The sequence below is a fragment of the Rousettus aegyptiacus genome, unplaced genomic scaffold (assembly GCF_014176215.1).
Source record: "Rousettus aegyptiacus isolate mRouAeg1 unplaced genomic scaffold, mRouAeg1.p scaffold_m13_p_6, whole genome shotgun sequence".
In the NCBI taxonomy this organism is placed as follows: Eukaryota; Metazoa; Chordata; class Mammalia; order Chiroptera; family Pteropodidae; genus Rousettus; species Rousettus aegyptiacus.
The window spans coordinates 16,121,353-16,147,195 of record NW_023416309.1 but is presented as its reverse complement, the minus strand read 5'-3'; the positions used below and the strand labels follow the sequence as shown (position 1 = coordinate 16,147,195).

Sequence of the window (25,843 nt, the reverse complement as noted above, 5' to 3'; positions counted from 1 at the left end):
TTTCCATTCATACCTCCCTTACAGTCTGTAAGAAGCCTGAGGTCAAGACCTGCCTCTCGTGCATCTTTATAACCCCTTTCTCCAGAGACTATCTTTCCCTAGGCAGTCTTGTTTATAAATATTTAGAAGCTTCCATATACTACTTTCTGGTTTGGAAAATATAGGGCTATTCCATATTAGAGAAACTTTAACTGTTGTCTGAACGAACACTCTAAACTATAAATCCTTTTCTCCTGCTTGGAATGCCCAGAGCAAACAACCCTGTCCTGGCAGGCTTGTCCCCAAGGAGCCAGGCCGGATGCACATTCTGGGGAAATCCCTATCAGGATGAGGGGCATCTGCTGCTGCGTATGTGCCGGAGGGCCAGATAGGGGAGGGAAGAGGCCCTATGACCCACACTACTTCGTGTTCATCTGGACACGGCCCAGACCCGCAGACGTGGAGAGTTTGGCCACAGGCAGAAAAAATGGTAACACATTTGGAAGGACTTCCAGACTGAGGGTGCAGGCCACGCAGAGTGGGTGAGGTGGGATGCAGTGGGGAGAGACAGTCAGGTAGCATTGAACCTGTCATCTGCCTGGCTTCACACTCAGGTGAGTGAAGAGCTTATCCCCTTGGCTGGGGCCTCACTGTCCTCACTCCACCCTTGAAAGTCAGTCGTCAAGCAGAGGCAGGTGACTGTGGGCAGAGACATGTGTGGAGATGACAGGAGGGAAGAATGTATAGTGAGGTTGGGGGTGTGAGCGACAAGGGGACGAGTGGCTAGGCTGCCAGAGGATAGATCCCTAAACCTTTGTGGGACAGCTCATGGGAGTAGCTTTCAGTATTTTTTCATCAAGACCCACAGTAAGAAATACATTTTTACATTATGACCCAGTACATGTATCTGTGCATGTACATAGTAAAATTGAAATAACAAGTCACAAAGCAGTACTTACCATGCTACATGTGATGCAGTCTGTCACGGGCTGTTCTCAAAGTACTAATTTGACTTCATGACTCACTAGTGGGTCATAACCGACTATTTGAAACAATTTGCCCTATTGTGTCCCAGTCACTTCAGAGGGCTGTCCAGGCTTTGGAAATCCTGCTCTAAACAGTTTTCTCAACCAACTGAGCACCTCCTGTATGCCAGACACCACGCTCGATGCTGGGCGGCTCCAGAGATGAGAGGACATGGAGACCCCTCACACACACAGACCACAGGACAGTCTGTACAAGACAGTAGTGATGAGACCACCACGCGATACCCAGATATACAATCTGAGGGTATTCAGCCACTAGTGAGCACTAAGGAAAGACAGTGCCACTTCCCAGTGGCTGGCATCAAAAAGCAGACAGAAATGTCCCTGTCTCTCCCAGCCTACACGCCTGTGGAAGTCCCGTCCCTTCTCCCCTCCGTGGACTGGAGTCCTCTCTCCTCTCCCCACATTACGGCCCAGAGAGTGACGGAAGATTCCTGGAGCCAGGCTGGACACACATTCTAGGGAAATCCCTTCGGAGTGAGTCTCCTTATGACAGTCTTGGGGTTTATGTTCAGCTGCCTATTCTCTACTTACTGAACTAAAGTTTTAAGAGAACTCATGTGTCTCAAATTTATTTCTCAAAAAAATTTTTTTTTAAAAAATTTCCAACACCCTCTGAGGGCTCTGAAGGGGAATAATAACGCACTTATAAGACGTCCCAAGCTCCTACTACAATGATCTCAGTGAGATCTTGCAGGTCAGCCGTAACTGGTGACCACTGCAAAGCTATTTCCATAATGACAGTCTGTGCTGCCCGCACCTCTTCACTGTGATTACAGCCCTCCTCATCCGCCAGGCTATGAAGGCTGTGTCCCGGCCTTTGGAAAACATAGGGATCGTCCCATATCCCAGAAACTTGTAATTAACTATGTGAGAATTAGGAACCATCCAAGTAATGAGGATGGATCAGGGAGAGGTAGGAAGCAGAAATGAGGCGACTCCAGCAAGGGAACAATAGTGCATATGCTCCTTCTCTCCATCCGGAGGGGTGGGTGAGAACACCCAAGGCCTCCCACAGTGGAGCAGGCCCTGGGAACAATGGTTGCTGCTGGGCGCTTGAAGAAAATCAAGGGTAGGGGCAGTCTCCAGCATCTCTATATCCCCCAGGCCTGGCCCAGGCTGGGCTGCAAAGGACTCTGTCACAGGTTGAGCTGACTGGAAAATAGCCCAGTGGCTAATGTCTCTTTCACCTGGCCAATGTGTGACAGGCACTTGGCCATAAAGGTTAGGGGAATCTCTTAGAGCCTCAGTGTCTGCAGCTGTCAAATAGGGATGAGTACCCTACTGACACGGGCCTGTGCATGAGCCTTCTTGCTAAATTATGATGTTTCCAGGTACAGAGTTAGTAGTACTGTCACTGCAGAAAGGCAGAGCTATGTGTATGAGCAAATGAACCAAAATAGCTGATCTTTGCTCTGAGGGCTGTTGCTACTGAGGGATATTGTCAGCCTAGAGGGGAAGGATAAGGGGATCGTGCCTCCCTGTACTGCCCACTCCTTACACTGCTTAGATGCCCACTCCCCCTGCTCCTCTGCTTGGGGGAAAGCCACATTCTAGGGTGGTGGGGAAAGAACCTTCATTTGAAAGTGAAGAAGAAGCTGAAGCTCAGAGAAGTGATGTGTCTTTCACAACTTCTCTGAGCCTCAGTTTACACATCTGTAAAAGAATGGACCCCAAACCTAAAAGGTTAGCTGGGCCCACCTCCCACTCAGCCAGGGCCAGAGTCCTGCCAGCAGCATCACTGCACGAAGCAGGCTGTTCTCCATCAAGCAGCTCCAAACCGCTAGAGAGCTCTTGCTTTTACTCAAATGGCATAGTGGCTGGGAAAGGGCTTATGAAAATAAAAGCATAATTGAAGGGGGTTATTATTAACACCATCGACATTAGAGGCAACATGAGAGAGGGTGAAATGGGGCTGCAGATGGGCTTCCTGAGCACCAAGGAGGCTGAGGGGGGAGCCAAGAAGGAGGGGTGCAGAGGGACCCTGGTGGGTGCTAGGTTCTCCCTGCAGAGACCAGACAGTGGCTGAAGATGATGCTCAGGTCTTATGAGACTGAGAGATATACAATTGCTTCAGCAGAGAAAAAGAACAATTCCCCCACCTCAGTGAGACCTGGCTCACTGGGGTCTACTGTTTGCAGAAGTACACCTCTGACCAAGACAGGGAGATGCTCTGGCTCCCTGGGGGGAGCATATTTGTGTTGGAAGGCACAGAGAGGGTATTCCAAACATGTTTGCCTAGTGGCCCCCACTTACCAATGGTGAAGAGTTTGCTGTGAAAGCGAAGAAGGGAAAGCTAGGGATTCAGGCAGGAGTCAATGCATAAAGGGTCCAAGCCGAAAGGTCTTAGAGGCAGTCTAGTCTGGCAGATGGAGAAGCAAGAGCGATAGCTTGTGGCCCAAGCAAGGCCCAGCTAGTTCGGAACTCATCTTGGGGAAAGCAGACCTTCCACCTGCTAGGTGAAAGTGAGTGCCCAACCCAGCCCTCAGCAGGTCACAGGGCCTCATAATGGTTACCTTCCCGCATTCAATGCCCTGTGCTCAGCCATCTCAAACCAAAAAGCCCAGCCCTGTCCTCATGTCTGTGAAAGTCTGAATCCAGAGTCCTGTGCCTTGTGCTCCATGAGGCTCCTGTGAGCCTCACTCAGAAAGGAACTGCAGACAGAGGAAGGTGCAGAAGCCAAATGGGCTGGGTCCACTCACCCACAATCTCGTTCTCCTCCAGATTGATGATCTCCAGTGCTGGCAGGGTGGTGAGCTGTTCAGGGAAGTCATGGAACTGGTTTCGGGAGAGGTCAATGGCCTTGAGGTGCTGCAGGGTGCTGACCTCACTGGGAAGGCGGTGCAGGAAGTTCCCTTCCAGGCGGAGCTCTGCCATATGAAGGGAGAAAGAGAAGGAAGTGTGAGAAGGAAAGCAATCTAGGAACCACTGCCTGATCCCACCCAGGCCAGGAAGGCAGCAAAGAAGCCCCAGGCCAAGAGGAAGATCCTCTCCACCCAGGATCTGATTCCATGTTTATGCAAGAGGAAGGGTAACTCCTACTTGTGCCTGGGTGGTCATTCCCAGCAGAGCACCCTGCTCTTGGCTTTGGAATGGAAGGCTCTCCCAACAGAAGCCTGGGCCTAGCAAACGGGTCAGGATGTGCTGGCTCCTCACTCAGACAAGGCTCTTCACATCCATAGCTCCCCACATCCCTCCATCTGGGGGACACCACTTCCCACAACCCTCCCGCTCAAGGGCCACCAGTCAAGTTCTTTCTGTGTCAGATGACCCTGCTTCCCAGCCCAGCCATAGCTGACCAGGTGAGTGTGGGTTCCTGCTCCTAGAGCTGACAAGCAACCCATACAGGGACTTGTGTGAGGAGGTGGGCTGCACTGGTGGGAGTCCCTCTGTTGGGAACCTGGCCAAGGCAATGCCGAGGTGGTGAGGCCGAAGCTGAAATGCTGTGTTCTGCAGAAAGAAGCTGGGACACCCACAGCGGCCCTGGGCAAGAAGAACGGATGAGGGGCAGAAACCAAGAGTTAGTGTAGGGGGTAAGAGAAGTGGTATAATGCAGGGCTTAAGAGTGAGGGATCTGGAGCCCCCACTGCCTGCGTTCAAACTCCAATTGTGACACCTACAACTTTTTCACTCAGTTATCTAACGCCATTAGGTCTCAGTTTCCTCATCTGTAGAAAGGGACTACTAACAATACGTGCCTCATAGGGTTGTTAGAGGGTTACATCTGTTAAAACGGGTAAAGCACTTGGCTCAGTGCCCAGTACAGAGTAATCACTCACACACTCTATTGTTACTATTATAGCAGAAGGCTGTTATGAAGATTACATGTATGCAAAGTGCTCTGCACGATGTCTGTCACACAGTAGGTACACAATAAGCATTAGGGAGGAGCCTAAGGAAACAGAGGAAGCCAGTTGACATCAGAAGAATGGGGGAGACAAAGAAGAGCACTCACAGGGGCCTCGGTTTCTACTGGGTTCAGACCCTGTCCGCATATGACCTTACAGAGTCCCTCCTTTGTCATGGGACTCAGGTGAGCCTCTCCACCTTGTCTGACATAAAGGAAAACATTTCTCCCCAGGGCTGGCTTCATGGACCCAGCGTAGTCACACAGGATCCCAGGCTCAGAAGGGTCCCACACTTGGGGTTGAATGTCCTGTGCTGTCATCTCGAAAACCTGTGGAGGACCATTCCATGACGTGACTGCTGTCCGTCCTGCAAGCTAGACCCAAGCCAGAACAGAGGTTGCTTTCTGCAACGCCCCCCTTAGAGACTGATCATAATTCATGTTCGTCGGACATAAATCGGCACCCCTCTCCTGCCACCTTCTGTGGGCTGGTTCCTAGAACAGGCTGTTGTCCCGACCTGTTCAAACATGTAAAGTGACTTCCCACACATGGTAGCATTCACATACTAGTACCCGCATGCCTACTTTCACCCTCTACCCTATTAATTCTTTGACACCTGTCAAGTAGCACGGGGATCCAATGCCCAAGACAGGTCTTGTAAGTTTCCCTTAATAAACTATACTGATTACCACACTGGCCTGGCCAGCCTCTTTCTTCAGTTTTTCGCCTTCACATGGAGGTAGATTTTCAGTCTCAGGGTTTCACTCTGAGTCTGGGTGTAGAACCAAGTCTAAATAATTTTATCCTTGAATGCATGTTTTGTAAGTAGAGTGGGGGTCATTGAGTCTCAGCTCATACACCTGGTCCTGACTCCCACCACCTCCCCAGGATGAGTTCTCGGCAGGCTGCTCTCCTGCCCGCCGGCACCCAGGACATGCAGGACTCCCCCTCTTTGCCCCTGCTCTGCAACCGCTGCAGCCCTCCATCCCCAGCAGGGGCCTGGGCACAGGGAGGGTTAGTCAGGCACATGTGCCTATGGTGTCTCAGGGTGGAACCCAGGGGCAGCTGACCCCTGGCGCTCCTTTGGGCTGGCAGCACCAAAGAATCTTCATGGTACCAGCTAGTCTTGGCAGGAGGAAGCCTCTTGCTCACCCCTGCCCCAGGTACTGAGAACGACCCGAGGCAGAGGTTTAAGGATCCTTGGGATTCCTGACTGGACCTCCCCACATCCCACCCGTGGCCAGGACAAAGTGTAGTAGTCTAGCTTGTGGCAGGAACAGTCAGGCTTGAGGGTACACACACAGGTGCCCTTCATCGTGGGGAGTGGGGGAGGACCCTAGGCACTGGCTGAAGCCCACATTTCCTCCCTTCCTCCTTCCAGCCTTCCTGAATCGGGCTTGAGTTGTCTTTCTGTCCCATTCAGGGCACCAAATGCTATAATTTCATGAGACCATATATGAGTCAAATGCTCTAATATTTGCATTTAAAATTGGCATTGGATAACATAAAAATGAATGGTAAAATTTGTACTAATGATTTGAAGTTTTAATATTTTCCTTACTCAGAAGGACATTAAATAGCAAATAGAAAAGCACTCTTCTTCTGCTTTGTGAATGAGGGTTCCACATTTTCATTTTGCACTGGGCCCGCCAGATCTGTGCTGGCCCACTCCTCCCTCTGCATCCTCCATGATGCAACCCTGGGTTGTGGGTGATAGCCTTTCAGAGGTCCTAACAGCCTCTTCTGTAGCGAGAGCAGAGCCCTGCCTGAGGACCCCCTGTACTCAAACACCTGAGTGCCAGACACACTGCAGGCCTCCTGCTCTGCGACCCTGGGGCTCTGGCAAATGGGAACAATCTGAGTCATCTTTGTTCCCTACATCCAGCTCCCTGAGAGGGACTTTGCAGAGGTAATGATGACTCTCCTCTCCACAGGAGGCAAACAGATAACACGGGCTCCCTGAGGGGGCCTGGCCTGCCTCTCCTTCCCATCTCAGGGGCATCTTGAATACAAGCCTCCATCAGCAGAACCACTGCTCCCCCCACACAAACCCAGGACACCTCCAGCAGCCAGGTACTTAGACATCCATGTCTTAAACCAGAAAACACCCCTATCCAGATCACAATTATAAGGTCAGTGTTGTAAAATGAAGACAGTACCAAACCCTTTCTGTAGGATTGCCGTGAATTTGAGTGAATGAACACATGAAAACGGCTTTGAATAGTACTAAGTAAATCCTATGTTAAGTATGTGAGATAGACAGAAGGATGGATGGATGACAGACAGATGGCAAACCCTGCAGGGTACCTGGTGAAACCAGTAATCTAGTTAGTACTGAGTTCCCTCCTGGACTTGTATTTCTAACTGCTCACACTTAGAATTAGAAAAGAAAATGTTCTTTGCCTGAAGCTGTAATGAACATAAGACCATTCTTTGCTGTTTAGAAAGTACCCGCAGGGTTCCAAGGCCTTTGGGGAACAGCTATTTGGAGTACAAAGCAGCAGGGAGCTAATAAACACAGCCACAACACTACAGACACGAGCACAGGAGCTTGTAGGGGGTCTCAGAACCTACTGGCTCAGTCCCTCCACACTACGAAGACAGACCCCACAGCTCAGGGGTCACCAAGAGTAGCTACTGTTGGGGTAGGAAGAGAATCTCTCCTCTCTCAATTTTTAGCATGTTCAGAATTGTTATTAAAAAAAAAAAAAAGTGACCTTTTATCAAATCATTTTGGGCCTCAGTCTAATCACAGCCCCAAAGCAGCTCAGAACTGTGAGAAGCCTCCAGCCCTAGGGGCGGCTGCCGCGAGCCTTGTGGAGCTTGCCTCGGTGTGGTGTGTAGCTCGCAGGTCAGGGCTGGTGGGGCCATAGAAGCTGACAGGAGGTGCTCTCAGAGGTCTCAGAGGCCTCGCCCAGCACCTTGCCTGGCAGCCTGCTCCCACCTCAGGAATGCTGAGGGGGCATCCCTGACTGGTGAGAGCTCACTCACCCCTCTGTCTCTGCTACTCAGGCAGGAACATCTTGCCATCAATCAGCTGGGATGATGGAGACAGCCATCTAATCTGACGAATGAATGCTAGAAGGCTCTGCCCAGTGTCCTGGAGATAAGAACCAACATGACCAGTCTAAGAAGCTCTCAGCATCTCTCACCCTTGCACAGGGTAGCATGTTTAGGATCATTCCAGGGGCCGGTTGAGGGGCCGCAACATCCTGAACAGAGGTACCCAGAATGACCAGAGAGGCTTTCTTTCCTGCAGCTCAAACAGGCTTGCCTTGCAGGCTGACAGGCGCTTGCCACTCATGTTCAGGTTTTGGGGGAATCATGTTAAGGTGGGGGTGGCCTTCTGACTGGTTTTGAAGTCCCATAAATAATGAGCCCAGGCTAAAGAGCCTTTGACTCTTCCCAAAAAATAACCGATGTCATCCACAACTAGGACACAGTCCCACCTGGCTCCCACATGCCAATGGAGGGCTCAGCTGAGTCCCCATGGGAGAGTGCTGGGGGTCTGAGCACAGCTGGGCGTCAGTGTCCGACAAGCCTCCCCAGGGCTACACACTGACCCTCATTCTCACTTTCCCACTCCTGGCAATGCCCTGAGAGGCTCTGGACTAGGTCAGGAAAGGTATTAGAACAGGTCAGGGTTGGACTCCAAAGATAATGACTGAAGCCATGTTATGAAGAGGACCCAAAGCCAGACCAGGAGCCTCTTAGGGCTAGGATCAGTGTGGTTCATCCTGTATTCCATGTGCCTAGCATGAAGCCTGACACAGAGAGGGTGCTCAGGAAAGGCTGGCTGAATAAACGAATGAATGAATAAATGAATGGACAGCCAAATGGATTGCTACAGGCTGGCTTGACCACAAATTCCCCAAGTTCCTCCTGCTGTTGCCTGGCCTGGCACAAGGCTAATCCTGCAGCAGGTGTGTGTCTACGTATGTGTGTCTGTCTGTCCGTCTGTCTAGCTGAGGGAAGAGGTTACTCCCAACACCTTGGGGGTACATCCCAAATACTGCAAAGGGTATACTTATACTAGAAAATTATTCTTTGTTTATCTGAAATTCAAATTTAACTGTGTCCTGTATTTTATTTGCTAAATATAGGAACCGAATGCTGGTGGTCTCATGCCCTAGACTCAAACACCCCTTCCAGGCTCTGCCTACCTAGCTCTGCCTTCTCTGGCCAATCTAGGACCACCCATGCCCAGCCCCTCCTGAAAACAACAAACTTTATTACCAATCACCTTTCAGGGGCTGGGACCATGCTAACTGCTTTCCCTACATGGTCTCCTTTAAGTCTCATGACCACCCCACAAGGTTGACATTAGTATCACCCCCATTCTGCAGATAAAATGGCTGAAGCTTAAAAACGTTCAGTACTTAAGGCCAAATTCTTCAGCGTGGTACGTGGCCAAGCTGGGATTTGAACCCAAGTCCACTGCCTCCAAAGACCACATACAGCCCAAGTGTACTTTTTCCCATCCCCTAAGTCACACCAAGGCTGTGGGAGGCATGCAGATAGACTTGAGAGAGGGGAGAAGGGGTCCACCCATTTTGGGGTGCTCCTCTCCTGCAGCCACAGACACTCCTGATGTAGAATCAGAAAGCTGCCCACACCCACCCTGCATAGCCAAGCCTTACGCCTCTCTTCTGAGCTCTAAGCCCTTCCAGTAAGGACCAATTAACGTGACCACCTAGATGTCCCTGGAGATGGCAAACTCAGCAGGTCCACAATGTCAGCCTTCACCTCACCCCTGCCAGCCTTACCTCCAACCACCTTCTTCCTGACTCTTCCATCTGGGGCACCAGCCCCATCTTCCCAAATCTGCCAAGCCTTACACCTCTCTTCACCACTTCCAGAATCCTCCTTCCCCACTTCCAGAATCCTCCTTCCCAAAAGAAGGGCCTCTGTACTTCCCACACTCAGGCCCTCGGGCCCTCTCACCTGGACCACCTCTGTTAGCCTCCTCCCTGGCCTCCTGCCTCCAGTCCCCTCTCCAATCAACAGTGCACATGGGGGCCCATTTAACCTCATGAGCTCACAAACCTTCAGTGGCTCCCCAAGGCCTCCTTCTCAGGCATTCAACACCATTTGTGATTGGGTTTCTACAGCAATTCCAGGTCTAGCAGTCACACCTAGGTCTGTGCCCCAGGCTGTTCTGGAAGGACTTCTGGTGGGATCTTGACCAAAGAGACACATCGCAAGAGAGGATAGGACGTACTATATCATCTTGCCGGATGCCAGTGTGGTTCTACATCCCATAAAGAAGTGGTAACCACAGTTAATTTTTTTTGGTTTTTTAGGACCTACTATGCATCCTGCACATGTCAGCAGCTGCAGCTAATTGTCTCATTAAATCTCAGAACAGTTCTGCAAGATTTGTCTCATTCTGTGCCATTTGACAGAAGCAGAGCTGTGGCTCAGAGAGGTTAAGCAGCTCACTCAAGATCACACAGCCAAGTGGCAAGGAAGCTGGGATTGGGATGACCCAGGATGACCTGATGTTGGCCACAAAGTATATGACAAAGGGGCTGGTAACAAAGGAGATGGGAGGGACAGATGTGGATACTCACTAAGTGACACTGTATCAGGCAATGTATTAGTTGTTCAAGAAATCTCATCTAGTCCTCCAAACAAAGTCCTGCCCAATTTATGGATGAGAGAACTGAGGCTCACAGGGGACAAGTAACCTGCCCACAGTGACACACACCCATCAGATTCATGCCTGGTGGTCAGATGGCCCCCATGTTCTTTGAGATTCATAGATGAAGGAGGGGGAATGGAATGGCAGCCCCATTTCCTCTAGGAAGTGAGGTGGAAAGGGGACCATCTTGACACCAAGATGGAGGGGGAGCTGCGTGGAACTGAGGGGCAGCAGAGTAGCTGCAGAGCCTTAAGACACTTTCATGTGAAGCCCAGTTTACACATCCTCAGGAACAAAGACCAGTGTGAGCCGCCCTGCTGGGAGACATGCTGGCATCAGTGGGGGAGGGGGCCTCTCTGAGTCTCCACCACTGGGGAGCTAGAAAGCTTTTCATCTGGCTGATATCCTTTTAATAAGAGCTCAGTGTGTCCTGCCAGGTCTTTTTCTCTGCCATTCAACAGCCTTTTTCTACGTCTCTTTCTTGTTCCAGCCATGACTCAAAGGCTCTGCAAATTTCCTTCCCTCACATGCTCCTAAAATGAACATAATGCCGAGGCTTGTGCATGATTACACCAATGCCTCTTAGGTGTAGGGGAAAAGCAGAAAGGCAGACCTTCTCTACCCAGAATGCTCAAAACATGTTCCTTGAGCTGATGCTGAAACTACGGAACAGAGGTTATGGGCTCAGCAGATGCAAAGACCTGCCCCTAATCAAATCCCTGCTTAGTCTCCAGCTCCCAGTCACCCTGGGCAGGCTGCCCTGCTTCTATAGCCTGGGTTTTGTTTGTTTGTTTTTTACTGTAAAATGATTTATGTCCTTTCTCTTTCATACATCTTAGGAAAGGAAGGATTAAATGTTTATTGAGCACCTACTATATGCCAAGTACTATACACATGTCATCTCCTTTAATTTTCATAGCAATTCATCTCTTTTTTCAGAGCTGAAAAAACTGGGAAGCTCAGAGAGGTGAGGTGATTTACCCGACATTGCACAGCTGTTAAGTGGGGCAGCTGAAATCTGAGATTAGATCTGTCTGGCTCCAAAGACATAGGCTGCCTCCAAAGAGTTGGGCAAAGGACTTTAAAAGCAGAGATAAATCAAGAGAATGATGGCCCTGAAGTTGGAGAGGCTCAGAGCCTGACACACCCATGGGAGGCTCATTCTTCCAATGTCAACTCCCTACATCCTGCCGCCCCAGGAGTCGGAAGGCCGAGACTGCCCCTTCACCCAGCATGTTTAATTAAAAAGTGCCAGAAAACAGGGCATTTCTGCCTCCAGAGGTGTTTGCTCAAGAACCATTCCAAACAGCAGGCTCTTTTTCCTAATCTCTTTTGACCTTTGTGACTTTCTGGTTTGATTCCATCTGGTCAGTCCCCATTCTGGAAAAGGGCAACACTCACTCCCATCCAATTACAGACTATTTGCTCACTAAGCGATCCATCCCAAAGGTACAAGATTCTCTTGACAAACTCAGTCTGGGCTCCTCGGTCACTGTCCTTGGGAGGAGTAGGCCAACTCTGGACATGACTACACAGGTGGCCTGTTACATAACAATACGTATAGCTAAACTTCTGGAACACACGCCACACTCTGGTACTCTCCTCTCAGTGTTTATTACCATGTTTTGTGTCAACTGAATCCTTATGACAAGGAGGTGTAGAAAGAATTCCATTTTACAAATCAGGATGTTAGAAGCGGCAGAGTCAGTTTCTGACACCAGGCTAGCCTGGCTCCCGGGTCCATCAAGCTGTTAGCCACTCTGCTTATTGACTCTCAATACCCTGACATATACAAGGGTGCCTGGGTAGCTAACGGGAATGTTTTCAGCTGGTTTATCTTGGAGAAGCTTCAGAAAGGTGTACTGCTTAAAATGAGATGTTGCCGAAACTTGTTATCACCAAGGGAAATATTTGTTATCACTGTTTTGATATTTTTTCCTCACTGTGCACAGACCTCTGGGGTCTTGTTTGTGCTGGAAATTATTTTCTCAAGAAAAGTCATATTTCAGTCCTTAATCACTACTGAAGGTGGTAGGTGGCCTGGCACTCAATCATGTGAGCAGTGCTGGTAAGTATCAGAGAAACCAAACGCTATCCCAAATCTAAAGACAAGATATTGTTGTTTTAAGCCACTGAGATTTGGGATTATTTGTACCTGATGCAAAACTGGCCTATCCTGACTGGTACAGTTTAATTTGAAATGCATTTTCTGCCTACAAAAGCAGTGCAAGCTCATTGTAAAATTACAGATATCACAAAAATATGGAACGTGGGAAATGGAAATACCATGTATTCCTACCCCAAGAGAGAACCAATGTTGTTTGTGTGCATTTTTTCATATACATGCTCAGAGACAGATGGATGGAATGGATAGATATTGTTTCAGCAAAACCAAAAATGTATTCATAGACTATATACTCTTTTGAAACCTACTTTTTTTCACTCAATAAAGCTTAGGCAGCTTTTTAAGTACTTTCTTGGTGTCTCCTTCTCTAAAGACGAAGGCACTTGTGGGTATGAAATCACCCTCCTGCCCCAGTTTCACTTTATCCAGGGACGGCTGCTTTTTGAAGTCCAGCTTCAATTTAGTGGCAAGCTCTAAGAAAAAGTTCAGCTGCAGGGAGGAGGGGCTGACTCTGCCTGAAAGGCGGTCTCTTCCCCAGTGCAGAAGCTTTTCCGAAAAGCAAAAGGCACAGAGTAGTGGCTCGGTAGGCAGGGCTATGCACCCTTCAGTTCAGCTTCTTAATTGCATTAGGGTATCAAAGAGGCTGCACTGAAATCGGGAAGAAAGGGGAGGCTTTCTCTCACTGAGCTTCAAAGGGGGCCGTGTCAGCCTGCTCCAGTGAATCAGACGCCTGTTGCATTCAGAAAGTGTTGGGCCTGCATGGGGGAGGGTTTCTAGGAAAGAGCTCTTCTACCAAATACCAGAAGTTTAGCTCCCTGGGTTGGGGCTTTTACCAAAAATAATGAAAACTAGTATCTGTGGAGGACTCCTACATTCCAGGTATTTATTCTAGGAGTTGACATGCAAACATCGTTTTGATTTTATTATAACCCACTACCACCAGTTTACACAGAGATAAAATAACTTGTCCAAGGTCACACAAACCCCAACTTGCCCCTAGATATCTGACTTTCCTCTCCCAATCCCACAACCAGGATTTAAACCCCAGCCAAACTCTCCAAGATAAGTGGGCCATTCTCGCACCCAGCTTTTTCCAGTGCGGTATCTCTAATCCCTGTAGTGCTTGTTCTCAGGGTGGATACTCAGCAAATGCCAGCTTATTTAGTGCTGAAGGAATGAAGGGAGAAGAATCAGGAGGATCTGGTTCTGGTCTAACTCAGTACTTGTCCTTGGGCCCATCCTTTCTCTGGATGGCCTCATGAGAGGGTTTTCCCTGCCCATTTACAGCAGGGCTGTGAGGACGAGTTGAGAAAGTGTTGAAAGGCAAGATGCGCTGCAAAATACAGATATTTATTAAGCACCTACTACACATTCATCCCTGTACTTGAACATGAAAAAAGTCATCTTTGAAAAGTAAAAACGCTCAATAAATTTCTGTCAGAGAGGTACAAGATTTGCGAGACTTAATTCTTGGATTATGAAGCCTTTAGTGGAAACAGAATTGAAAGCTAACATTAAAGGGAGAAATCAAAATGAAAGAAGAAGGTGGATGCAGCTAGGACACATGACTTGCAGGAAAGTCACAGTGATGCCATAACAGCCTTCACTCACTCACTCAACCCACGTTACTCAGCACCTACCACAGGGCAGGCACTGCACGACCATGGGGGAATTGTAGTGACCACCAGATCCCTACCTTGAGAAGCTTACCCACTAGTGGGGAGAGAAAGTAATAAAGAAGAATAAATAAGTTTATATCAGATGGCTTAGAAGGCATTTAAGGTCCGAGTGAAAGATGAGAAAAAGCCAGTTGGTCAAAAAGCCCAGGGGAAAGCTAGCAGAAGAAATAACAAGCACAAAGGCCCGAGGTAGGAAAAAACTGGAGCACAATCAAGGAACAGAAAAGAAGTCACTGTGCCTGGAGTGGGGAGAGAGAAAGGAAAAGTGATAGAGACGAGGCTGGAAGCAGGTTACTCAGGCCTTGGAGACTTTGGGAAGTTAGTACATTTACTCTAAGTGCAATAGGAAGCTAAGGAAAGCATCTTGAGGATGAGTATGCATGGCTTAGCAGGTTTTGGGTCGATCTTCTATCCTGGAAACTCGTGTATTAGTTCTAGACTTTTTTTGTTTTTGTTTTTATTTTGCAGATTCTTTGGGGTTTTCTATGCAGACAATCATGTCATTTGCAAATAGGGACAATTGTATTTCTTCATTTCCCATCAATATGCCTTTTATTTATTTTTCTTGTCTTATTGCAGTGATTAGAACTTTCCAAATTAGAGGAGACATTTTTGCCTATTCCCAATCTTACAGGGAAACATTTTATCATTAAGTCTGACATTAGCTATAGGGTTTTTCTAAATGTTCTTTATCAAATTGAGGTACTTCCCTTGTATTCCTATTCCTAGTTTGCTGAGAGGTTGTTTTTGTTTTGTTTTTGTTTTAAATCACGAATAGCTGTTGCAATTTGTCAAGTGCTTTTTCTTTGTCAACAGTGGTGATTGCATGATTCTTCTTTAACCTTTTGTATGATAGATTACAATGACTGATTTTCAAATGTTGAGCCAGCTTTGCATATCTAAAAACATTGATAAATCCCACTTGATCATGACATATAATTCTTTTTATGAATTGCTGGGTTTAATTGCTAATATTTTGCTGAGAATTTCTTTGTCTTAGTTCATGTGAGATATTGGTCTGTAGTTTTCTCTTTTTTTATACAGTTTTATCTGGATTTGAAATAAAAGTAATACTGACTTTGTGGTATGGATTAGAAAGTGTGCCCTTCTCTTCTATTTTCTGGAAGAGACTGTGAAAAATTGATGTTAATTCTTTTTTAAAAGTTCGATAGAATTCTCCATTGAAATCATCTGGGCCTAGAGATTTATTTTTGGAGATTTTTGTATTTCTGAATTCAATTTCTTTAATGGTTCTAGCTTTGCTTCTCTTTCCGGGAGTCACAACACATTCTTTCTCATTGCTGGGTTTACAACAATCCCCAGGATCTCTCTACCCTCTTTCTTGGACAGAGAGGGCAGAGGTTCTCTGGTCCTGGGGGCTGTACTGGGGGGGGGGGGGTGCTCAACATATTCCTTCCTGCTCTCTTACACCAGAATTCAGAGTTGAACAACCTGAGCTTCCAGGATTGGCAGGAGCTCTGGGAGAAGACCCTACTTCATCTTCCTCCCAAGACTTTCCCCAGCCTGTGAGCAGCCCATCATGATATTCCCTTATTTATTGCCCCTACTGAACGAACTGTGGTTTCCGGTGTCTGTTTAATGAACCTCTCTTTCCCCAAGTTCTTTTTATTATATCCATATCACCCTTATCTTGTACAACTGCCAAGACTGACTCGGAGGCCTTAGACTGACCCCAGTGGAGACAGGAGGCTGGCCTGCAGTGATTACGTAGCAAGCTCCAAAAACACCTGCCCACTGAAAATCAATCTGTGCCTTGGCCGGGACCCGCATATCTATGAACAATCATGTTCCTGCCTGCAAGGGCCCCCATGAAAGGCAAAGTCAGTCAGTCAGTCAGGTGGGGCAATAAGTGTCTTTCAAATGGCCCCGTGCTCAGCACAGAGACAGCTACTGCCCATAGGGGACAGAGCTGCAAAGAGACAGGTGTGAAGTTTCCAAAAGCCACAGGGTGGACAGGGGGAAGGGATCAAGAAACTCTTCTAACAAGGTCTGTCACAAACTAAAACTCAGTACTATCCATTCTGGCCCCACTAAAAAAAAATAAGGCGGCTGTCACTGTCCTGACATGGACCAATTTCTAAAATATATTGCTAAGTGAAAAAGGCAAGTTGCAAAACAGTGCATACCCTCTAATCCCATTCATAGTTATAAAGGAGCTCTGGGTCTGGACCCACAGTCCCAACCCCTTCTTTCTCACCATGTGTCCTCAGGCAAATTACTTATGCTCTCTCTGCCTGAGTTTTCCCATCCAGCAAAAAAGAGGCAATATTAGTACTGACTTTACAGAGTTGTAAAGGCTTAAATAATTTTATACTTGCAAAGTGCTTACAATAGTACCTGCCCATGGTGGTACACTATCGATGCTACTGATATTAATTATACTTATGTTAACATTGGCATAGAATAAATATCTCTGGAACTGCTTACAGTGGTTGCCTCTGGGCAGGGGAATGGGATTCTGGGGACAGGAGTAAGAGGAACACTTATTTTTCCCTATTACCTTTTTCAAACCTCAGAATATTAATACTGTGCGTACCTACCACCTATTCAAACCAAATAGTAGGAACCTGTTTTCACATGAAGACTTAGAGCTTTATAACTAGAGGAATGCACAGGAAGTGGGTAAGGAGAGCACAGGGGAGATGGAAACTCTTTTACATCTCAGAGCCAGGAGCAAAGATCTCTGCTTAGGGCTTGGAACAGGGAAATAAAGGGCAAGCGTGAAGTTCCACAGCACCTGGGGGAAATGTTAGCTTGGGTCCTGGAGGACTGGGGCACCAGAATTTATGCAGAGTTGCAAACAATGTCCCAGTGTTCCAGGTATGAACATTTGTCCTGGGCCAGGTAGGCAGAGGGGTCCCCCTAGAGTCTACTGATTTCCAGGGTCGTCAAGATACAGGATGGAGACGTTCTCCTTTATGTGTGGCAAGGACACCTTTCCAGGCTGCCTCTAACTTCCCTCCAAAGGGAAGCTATTTCATTTATTCCTGACACTTCCTGAAAAAAGATATAATTTGGTTTATAAGAACATGTAAATTAAGATAATAAATTAATAGCATGTGGGATTTAAATACTTCTGTCAAGTAATATTATTATGCCCATTTTAATATGGGAAAGTAGAAACTCAGAGTGAGCCAATACTTTGCTCAAAGTCACACAACTTGAAAATACCAGGGCAAGGTTTTCAGAGTCCAAGAGTAAACTATTTCCTCACAGTTCCTAGCACAGTGGCCTGCAAACAGCGGGCACTCGAGAGCTAAGCAAACAAAGAATGATAAAATGGCCATCCATCAGTGCTCTGGTTAGTAAACTAAGAAGGCCACTGTGCAGGCTGTTTCTAGCAATAGCTACCATTCCTGTGCTTTTTGCAGTGGGATTTTGCAGCAACTCCCATCAAGAGGGAGAGTGTAGCTTCCCACCTCTTGAATTGGACTGGCCTTGAGACCACTTTGACCAAGAGAATGCAGCAGAAGTGGTATTCTGGAACTTCCAAGCCCAGGCATTAACCACCCATTTCCTTCCTCCTGGAGTCCAGCCACCGTGCTGTGCCAGCCACCGTGCGGTGAGCAAGTCCAAGCAGTTTAGAGGCCACATGGAAGGAGGCCTTGGAGGATGAGGGACCTCCCTCTTCCATGTAAGTCTCTCTTGCCATGTAAGGTAACATAGTCACAGTTCTAAGAAATAGGATGTGAACATCTCTGAGGGACAATTATTCTGCTGACCACATGGTGGGAAGTCATTCCTTTATCCACTCAGTACTATGTGCCAGGTACCACATGAGGCAGCGCTGGGGATGCAGCTGTACCCAGGGCTGTGCATAGGTTAACCTGTTCAGTCTTTGCAAAAGCCCTATGGGATAGAGACTATTACTAGTATTATTCCATTGTACCAAGGGGGAAGCTGAGGCACAGAGCAGTTAAACAACCTGCCTGTGGTTGTGGAGCTAATAAGTGGCCGAGAGCATCAGTCAGGGCACTAACAAGAAATAGATGACACACTCAAATTAGGGTAATTCAAGGCGGAAGGTTATTTGCAACAAAGTATTTACAAAGATATGGGAGGCCCTATGAGAACCTCAAAAGATCCTGCAGTAACTCAGGGTTAGAAGCAGGGAGCTGTCACCAACCAGACAACACCTATAAGGAGAGTCGTATACAGGCTTCCTTGAGAGAAGTGACCTCCAAATGAGGAGCACAGCCAGCTGGAGGTGGACCTCAAAGGAGGTAGCCAGGAGAATGAATTCACTGATCCATATTCTCCTCTCCTTCCCTGATCTCCGGCTGGGATCCTCAATGGATGAAGATAACCACAGCCAAGGGTGAGAGAAAGCTAGGATTAGCATGGAGAGTGAATTCCGAGGGCGAAGGGAAGATGTCATGCCCTAGAACTGGGCTCGAACTCGGCATCTGTGCTCCAAACATCAAACGACCCAGCCTCTCATCTTGTGGGTTTAGGTTCAGAATGACCACAGGGAGGGCTGCTCCCTACCTCTTGGTGGGTCCCAGGCTCAGGGTGACGTCAGTGCTTGATAACTTCATAGTATACACCAACAAATTTGAAATACTCATCTCCGCTGGTCTTGGCAGTCCTATCTCTCGGATTCCAGCTGAAGGCCGTGACACTTAAATTCCTTTAATTCTCTGCTAGGGAGGGCTGACCCACTGACCTCAAGCATACACACAGGGGTCATGAACGACCTGGCCTTTGCCCCACCAAGGTCAGCCAAGTAACTCCAGGGGCCAGACGCCCTTGAGGACTGATGACAAAAACTGATGCAGAAGGCTACAGCTTCATCGCTGTCTCAGCATCAGGTAGAAACTCTTGATCATCAGCAATTAGCAGCTACCCTGTGGATAACTCAGGTGAGAAAGACCCTCCCAGACCTGGCTATTCCAGTGGCAGGCTGTGCTGAAGGAGCCAGAAAACGTGTACCCATCAGAGTAGATCTCCTGATCCGAGACTAAAACCAAGACGTCAGCATCCAAGTGACAACTGCAAAGCTTCAATGTCTGCCCCATGTTCCCAGCACCACACTTCTCTCTGTCCCTTCATCTACTAAGTGCCGCCAGCCAAAGAAAAGTAACCCAGTGGGCTGGAGCAAAGTAGGAAGTGAGAGAAGAACATGGGACTTTGAGTAAATGTCTGCTGTGTCGCCTCGCACATTATAAGATGGCTGTCTGCTTATACACTTGTCTCCCCTGAGAGCCTGTGGGCTCCTCAAGGACCAGGTCCAGGTGTTAGTTTTCATATCCTTCCCAAATGCGGGATGCTACAAGGATTAAGTGAGATGCATTAAAAAAAAAAAAAAAATCCTCATCATGGAGCTGGGAAGGCTAAGCACCTAGTGAATTGGGGCTCTCTATTCACACCCATGGCTGTGCCCAGAACAGATGCTCATGAGGAACTGCTGAAGTGAGTTGAAAGACAGGCTGTGAGAATCTGAATATACACACAGACAATTGACGGACCAACTATAAAAACAGAACTCCAACCCACAACCTGCAGCAACCTGCCCAGGAAACCAGCGCGTTAGGTACAGTAACCAGCCTATGAAGCTAGTCAGCTGTAATTCAGACCTGTGGGGAGTCAGACTGCTGTCTCTACCGATAATTCAGGAAACCAAACAAAACCCCCTGTAACAATTGACCCCAAATGGCCAGGACTTGATTGCTGACAGTTTCCCTAATTTTTGTCCCCACTTCCAACTTAGCACCAATCGGAAAAAGCCAAATATCCACCCTAATCAATCACATAACATGCTCTGCTGCTAGCTGGACTGACTCAAGCTTCCCTAGGCCAATGGCCTCCAATCAGAGCACACCTGAAGCCTCCCCAACATTCACTGTAAAACTTTCTCACACCTCTGCATGCCTTTGCGTCTCTGCCAAATACAAGCACACTGGCTGACTCCCTTGCTGGTACGACTCTTTATAAATAGAACCCACTAGTTCTCATTTGTGCGGTTTTCACTGTTTTCTGCAGGTGTGTCTCATATACCTCTGGCCTGGCAAGCCCAGGACACACTCAGGAAAAAGAGCTGAATGACTTGCATTGGAAGGAAATGGGGAGACAGGAATGCAGGTGAAAAGGGGACAGAAGAACCACAGCCAGACCCACCTGGCCTTGGACTAATTCCACTTGTGTCATTGTCCTTCTCAGGTTTTGCTTCGACTTGACATAAAATGGGTGAAAGACATCAAGGAGCTAGAATCATTTAAAGATGACCCAGATCTGAGGCGACCATAAGCCTTGCAGGAGACAGTCCCCAGGGCACTCATAGGAGACAGCTTGGCAGACAGAGGGTACACAGATGTCTCTCTTCCCAGCACCAAGGCAGCCCCCCTCCTCTGTCAAGAGCCAAGAAGATGCTAGCAAGTTGTAAGGAGCACAAAAAGCCTATTCAAGCCTCCTCTTCACACATAAAAGGAGAGGGTTTTTCTGTTTGGAAGAGAAACCACAACAAAGGCGGGGGCTATTTCTGTGAAATCCAATTACTGGGCACACCACCACCGCCTTCCTTTTGTCATCGGAGGTAGTGGGGCCATCAGGAGCCACAGGCAGCACAAGAGGGAATTCAAACTGCATCCTTCAACAGACTTCTGATCGGTAATATATTGTGACAAATATATTTTCCACAGCTGAGGCACGAATATGTGGGGCTCTAACCGCAATTCTCCGACACTCGCATGGTGCTCCTGGAGAGGGCCTGCTTACGCAACCCACAAGGCACCGCCAAATGTCAAAGCCTTTGAAAACCCTTGCTTCCACACCCACTCCACTGCCTGTGCCACCCTCAGGAAGCATTCATTCCTCTTCCCAGCAGTCCCAGTGTTTTGTCCACACCAGTATCTCAGCACTTGGAGACTGTTTCGCAGTCCTGGACTCTCAGAGATAAGAAGCCTAGTCTACCGACCTTCGTTTCCAGGGATCCAGACACAGGTCTGGAACATGGCTGCTTGCTCAAGGGAAGGTCGAATAAAGAAAAGCACAAATGAACACTCCTCTCTGCCTGATTGTGCCCCTCCCAGGGTCCTTAGCCAATCCCCATCATCCATTTTCTATATTTTTATCCTCCTCTGGAAAGCAAACGTTCAATTCCAATTGGCTGGATACGGCTCTCGGGGACTCCTGAAGGGCAGGTGGCCTAGAAAGGCAGCTGCGGCCTGCGTCATGGGCAATCAGGGTGTACTGCTCTGAACCCCAGATAAGTCGCTTCTCTCCCCGCCCTTCTTTCTCTATCCATGAAATGAAGTGGCAGAGACAGCGCTAATATTTTATGGGAGAGTCTCTAACTGGTGGTCCACAGGCTAAACCTAATGTTTTATAACTTTTATACTATGTAAAAACTGGTAAAATCCACATAAAAATCCATATTTCCAGCTTCGATTGAATAAAACAATTAGAACAATCTCGTGACACATCTGGCAGAAGCTGAGCAGGGCGTGTACTGGTTTGCCAAAGTCTCCACCACTCCCTTTTGTCATCTGCCCAATTTGAGCCATTCATTTCTTACATGCTAGTCTCTCAGGTATTTGTGCTTATAAACCTGAACCCTGGTCTACACCTTGGCTGCTGGCAAGGTTTAGACTGACATGGACTTTAACAGATGCCTAGGCCCAGGCCTATACCCAGGCCTACACCCAGACATTCTAATTCATCTGATGTGGAGCAGGGTTGAAGGCAACTGTGTTTGCAGAAATGCTTCTCAGATGATTCTAGTTTCAACCAGGGCCGAGAGCTGCTCGTCCAAGGGGCCTACTGGCTCTGAGGACCCATCTAACCTGTGTAAAGAAGCAACCACCAGAAAAGGAAGAATGGGAAAGCAGGCCAGGTGAAAAATCCTCACGGGCACCTCTATGAAGACCAGTCTTGCCCTAGAATCCCCCTCATCCCCTAAACCCCAGTCATAAGTACTTTTAGCTTTTTAGGCACAAATGCAACAAGCTCTGTGAGCTTCATTCAGAAATGACTACACAGACCAATCCCTCCCCTTTGCCTTTGTGTTTGTACCTAGCCAGTGGTCTTTCCAGGTCCTACCTGAGCTCCCTCCTGAGCCATTGTATAAACTACTTTCTGTCCCTGGACCAGGTTTGCCAATTCACATCTCTCTCTCCCCCTGGGCTCTGCCCAATGCCCACATCTCCTCTAGGAAACCTAAAATCAGCTGTATAAGATATGTTTGCTTGAGTTCTTCCTGTTCCATCAGCATTTTACATATGGGTTTCTCTAAACACGTTCTGAGACTCTTTTCATGTCCCTAGCAGATAGAGAATTCCAGAAGGCAGGAAGGCTATGCCTCCTGTGTTCTCCCCAACTCTCCTGCCCCACCATTTTGCAAACACATGCCGAGTGCCTAGGTTGCAGCTCCATCCACAGACGGGTCTCTGAGCAGCACTGGATTCTCACAGAAGGACGGAGGAACTGCTCTGTGGAGAGGGGAATAGGCACTACAGTGGCCATTACATCCTGACTGTCTATCTGGATGAACCATTTCAAAAGAATTTACAATGCCTACCTGCTGGCCTTCTGCCCATCTTCCTGACCCACGTCCACTTGTTCTGTGTGTGTCCAGCAGAGGAAACACTGTCATTCTTGGCAACTGTTACTACTGAACTGAGAAAGCAGTACAGGAAGACAATGCTAGACTAGGGGGCTCGTTCAAGTTCACCGAGAAACTACCCCTGGGCCTCAGGACCTCAAATGCCCTGCTGGTCTGTTTAGAACAAGAGAATCATTCCAGGACCCACACCTTGGACCATTAGTCAATCTGATTCACAGCCAGCTAGAAGTAGGAGTGACACGGAGATTTTCAGGCTGCAGGGAGGACACAGGTCTGCTCCCAAAGCCTCTCCCTGGGAATGAATTCCCGGCATCAGCTGACCAGGGACTGGCCCTAGTTCGATTCCCCAATAGGGTCAGAGCCTGAAGGATGACAGCCAGCCATGCCCCCCTCGCCTGAGCTGACCAGGCTTACCTCGGAGCTGACAGAATGTGGTCATGAACTTGCTGGTGAGGGACTTGAGCTCGTTATTGGCAAGTGTGATGAGGTGGATCTGGTCGGCGACATTTCGCAGGACCTTGTAAATGCCAATGGGGAAAGAAGCCAGCTTGCACTCAGCCAGGTCTGCAGCCAAAAAAACAAAGATAAGAGTTAGAGGCCATCGCTGCCTGAGGACATGCCCCAAATCACATGGACCGACCCGGTCTTCCCTCCCTGCCTCCTTGCTCTCCTTTCTCCTTTGTGGTAGGCCCAAAACTCTGCCCTCCCTCTTCCAAGAACCTTCATCACCATTAATCACATTTGTCCCTACTTCGCACCTTGAACTTTAAGGTTAATTCTAGTACTTTCTCTATTACCACAGCCTACTAGCTGGAATGTGGAAGCAGAGCTCTGCTGGCACAGTGATGACCAGCATTCAGAGCAATGTCCTTGAGGCTCTGCAGAATCTGCAGTCCCTCTGGAATCACTGAAGACTCAACAGTGAAGCTGTGGAGTTACGAGTATTTTATGATTATCTACTTTACTGAAAACAGGCAATTTGCACAGACTTTGTGGTTTGACCTTCTTCCCAGTCCCGTTACTCTGAAGGCAAGCCGTGTATAAGAGGTAGCAAAGAAGCTGCTGTGGAGACTAATTTGGCAGTTCCTCAAATGCTTAAACCTAGAATTACTACATGACCCAGCAATTCCACTCCTAGTGTATACCTGAGAGAAATGAAACCACGTGTCCACACAAAAACACATTATATATGGATATTCATAGCAGCATTACTCATAATGGCCAAAACAGAAACAACCCAAATGTCTATCAGCTGATAACAAGAAATACGTTTGGCAATAAATAGAAATGAAGTACCAATATATGCTGCAACATTGATAGACCTTGAAAACATTTTGTTAAGTGAAATAAGCCAGTCATGAAGGACCATATATTGTATGAAATTTCCAGAACAGGCAAATGTATAGACACAGAAAGTAGATTAAGAGTTACCTTAGGATGGGTGGCATGGGAGGACTGTGGAATGGCAACTAAGGGGTGAAGGTATCTCTGTGGGGGCATGGCAATAGTTCTAAAATCTGATTGTGGTGATAGTTATACAACTCTGTGAACACACTAAAAACCATTGAATTGTATACTTTAAATGGATGAATTATATGTCATGTGAATTATATATCAGTAAAGCTGTTTTATTATATAAATGGCAGCAGGGAAACATTGAAAGCACAGAGGCTAAGAGATGAGGCTGCCTAGCTCATCAAAGTCACATAAGTTCCCTGAGCCTTGGCTTCTTCATCTGTGAAATGGGGGTATCATCCTCCATCTAGCTAGGCTGTCAGGGAGATTAAATGGAATAAAAAGTACTAAATGTACTAACAAAGTACCTGGCAGGAATGCGGCAGGAATGCTACAAATGTTGTTTTACTTTTCCCTTTCTACGTACCCCCCTTATTGGTGATTGCTCACCAACCAACCCCTAAACTCCAGGAGCACTCACCGACTCAGACAGAACTGCCCCATCTCTCTCTCAGCAAACTCTTTGCCTTTTCCCCCAAAGAAGTCCACCTTCCCCCTACTCCAGGCCTCTAAACCTTTGAAGACTGTTCCAAATTAAATATGCAAAAATCAATAATATTCCTATATGCAGGCAAGAAAAGATAGTTTATAAAGATCCTATTCTGAACAGCAATAATAATGCAAAATCTATAGAAATAATCAGAATCAAAGCCCTTCTCCCTCATCGGCCTCATAGAATTTCTATTGTTGCTCCAAGACCAGCTCAAATGTCACCTCCTCCAAGAAGGCTCCTCTGACTGCTGTTAAGTCGTCAGTTGCTGTAGCCTCTGAGTCTCATATAGTATGAATGAAACCTCTTCACCCTGTATTATATTAACTCCTTTTTGTGTCTGCTTTCCCACCAGACTGCGAAGACTCCCAGAGCACAGTGCCAGCAGAGGTCTAGCAGGCTCCCAGCAGGGCAGGAGTATTGGTAACCTCGCTGAGCTGGTTCCAGGAAAGAAAGGGGATAGGTGGGTTAAGGACAAAAGTCCAGATGACTGAAGGTCTATAGGGGTCCTCCGTAGGGTATCCTATGAAGAAGTATATTTACTGCCTCCTCTGATCCAGGGTTGTGCTAGGTGACCAACATCAGGCACCTCCCACTCTCATATCAGCAGGTGGGGTTGGCAAAAGGGAGTGCGAAGGCCTACAGGGGGAACCAATCTCCAGAAGTCAGGCTTTCAATAGAGATCATGGCTGAAACTGGACCAGCTCTGTAGGCTCCAAGTTTGGGGCAAGCTGGGGATTCTAGAAAGAGCAAACCCTTCCAAACAGTCCCCTAGTGCATTGTGTCAGAAGCATGAAATGCTAAAAAGGGGTCTTTGTTGTGGCTGTAAATCACATCAGCCCCTTTGGGTGGAAGCAACAGATCTATAAGCTAGGAGCAACATCAAGGAAAATGTCAAAAACTTTCCTTTTGAAACAAAGAGCAAAAAAAAGATGT

The 25,843-nt window shown here is 47.7% G+C and overlaps 1 protein-coding gene across 3 annotated transcripts in view; it reads right to left on the bottom strand.

Annotated features, from left to right (window-relative positions):
* Positions 1–25,843, bottom strand: part of LRRC20 (leucine rich repeat containing 20) — a 72,283-nt gene that overhangs the window by 18,730 nt on the left and 27,710 nt on the right. For all 3 annotated transcript variants that reach the window (XM_016121072.2, XM_016121073.2, XM_016121074.2), the window contains 2 exons: positions 23,317–23,466; positions 3,728–3,895 (listed from right to left, as the gene is read on the bottom strand). In XM_016121072.2, the coding sequence (XP_015976558.1) occupies positions 3,728–3,895; positions 23,317–23,466 (318 nt within the window). The remainder of the gene's footprint in view (positions 1–3,727; positions 3,896–23,316; positions 23,467–25,843) is intronic.